The 1,278-nt window shown below is 62.4% G+C and overlaps 1 protein-coding gene across 1 annotated transcript in view; it reads right to left on the bottom strand.

The window, feature by feature from the left end:
* The window catches only part of RUFY4 (RUN and FYVE domain containing 4), a 7,638-nt gene that overhangs the window by 3,324 nt on the left and 3,036 nt on the right, over positions 1-1,278 (bottom strand). Inside the window, 2 exon segments of the mRNA XM_009996243.1 lie at positions 7-142; positions 347-493. Of these exon segments, the coding sequence (XP_009994545.1) occupies positions 7-142; positions 347-493 (283 nt within the window).

Raw genomic sequence — 1,278 nt, 5'->3', positions numbered from 1 at the left:
CATAGCCCACCTGCAGTTGTTCCGCCGGGAGAGGAGGCGGAAATCCTTGTGGCAGCGGGTGCACAGCCCTGCGTCGCGGGGTGCAGGGCTGGGCATCAGGGTGTCGATGCCCTCTGTCTTCTGCCACAGGGCATCCTTCTCCCTGTGGGAGGGAACAGGTTAGCCCTGGCAGGAGCATGTCCAGCGGGGGGAGGTCCGGGAGCACTTAAGGTGGGCACCCAACTCTCCTCCTGGGTCTTTTGAGCCCAGGATTTGCCATGGTTTTGGTGCCCTCCTCTGGGCAAAAGGGCTTGGACGCCCTAGCTTGCACATCGCCCCACACTGGTGGGTTCCCCAGGGCTCTCACCGCAGCAGCTCCAGCAGCCTCCCCTTCATGTCACGGATGAGTTCCTGCTGCCGTGCCTGCTCCGCACCTCGCAGGGCCTCCCGCTCCAGGGCCTCCCGCTGTGCCCGCTGAAGTGCTGATGCCCAGCGCTCCCCATCCTGCCGGGCCCTGGCATGGGGCAGTGGGGAGATGGGCCCCCTGTCACTCAGCTGGCCTTCTCTCCACCCAACCACCCACCTACTCACCCCTTCCCTCCTCCGTCCCTCCCTCTCTCCATCTGCCTCTCCCTTTCCCTCTCTCCCTCTCTCCCTCCCTCCCTCTGTCTTTCCCTCCCTCCTACTCTTTCTCCCTCTATCCATTGCCCATCCTTCCCCAAACTGGCTTCCCATCCTCACAGCCACCCTTCCATCTTCCCTTCCACCTTCCATCCATGGCCTACCAGCCACCCATCCACTTCTCAGCTGTTCTTCTGTCCTCCACAACCATCTCTCTGTCCTTCTGCCCATCTATCCATCCCAAATTCATCCCTCCGTTTCTCCATTCACTTGTCTCACATTTATCCCTCCATCCTTCTGTGTGCCCACCCGTCAGCCCACCCCAAATTCATCCACCCACCCAACCACTCCTCTGTTCGTCCCAAATTCACTGCTCCACCCACCCCTCCATCCACCTTCTCCAAATTAATTCACCCACCCCTCTACCCGCCCACCATCTACCGATCAGTCCCCAAACTGACACCTCCCACCAGCCCTCCCTCCCCAGATCTTTCCCCTGCCCATCCCCAGGTGCGGGTCCCCTGGGTCCAAGTGGGGCATCAGGGAGGGTCCCAGGGGAAACCCTGCATCAGTGCGACTGGGGATGGCGGGAGTGGGGAGTCCCTGCCCAACCTGCTGAGCTGCTCCTGCAACCTCTCCACCTCCTGCCGCTCCGCCCGGCGTTGCTGCCGGCTCTCC

The sequence above is a fragment of the Chaetura pelagica genome, unplaced genomic scaffold, assembly GCF_000747805.2.
Source record: "Chaetura pelagica isolate M959 unplaced genomic scaffold, ChaPel_1.0 scaffold3, whole genome shotgun sequence".
In the NCBI taxonomy this organism is placed as follows: Eukaryota; Metazoa; Chordata; class Aves; order Apodiformes; family Apodidae; genus Chaetura; species Chaetura pelagica.
Note: the sequence above shows the minus strand (reverse complement) of the source record. Positions and strands in the feature narration are given on the sequence as shown.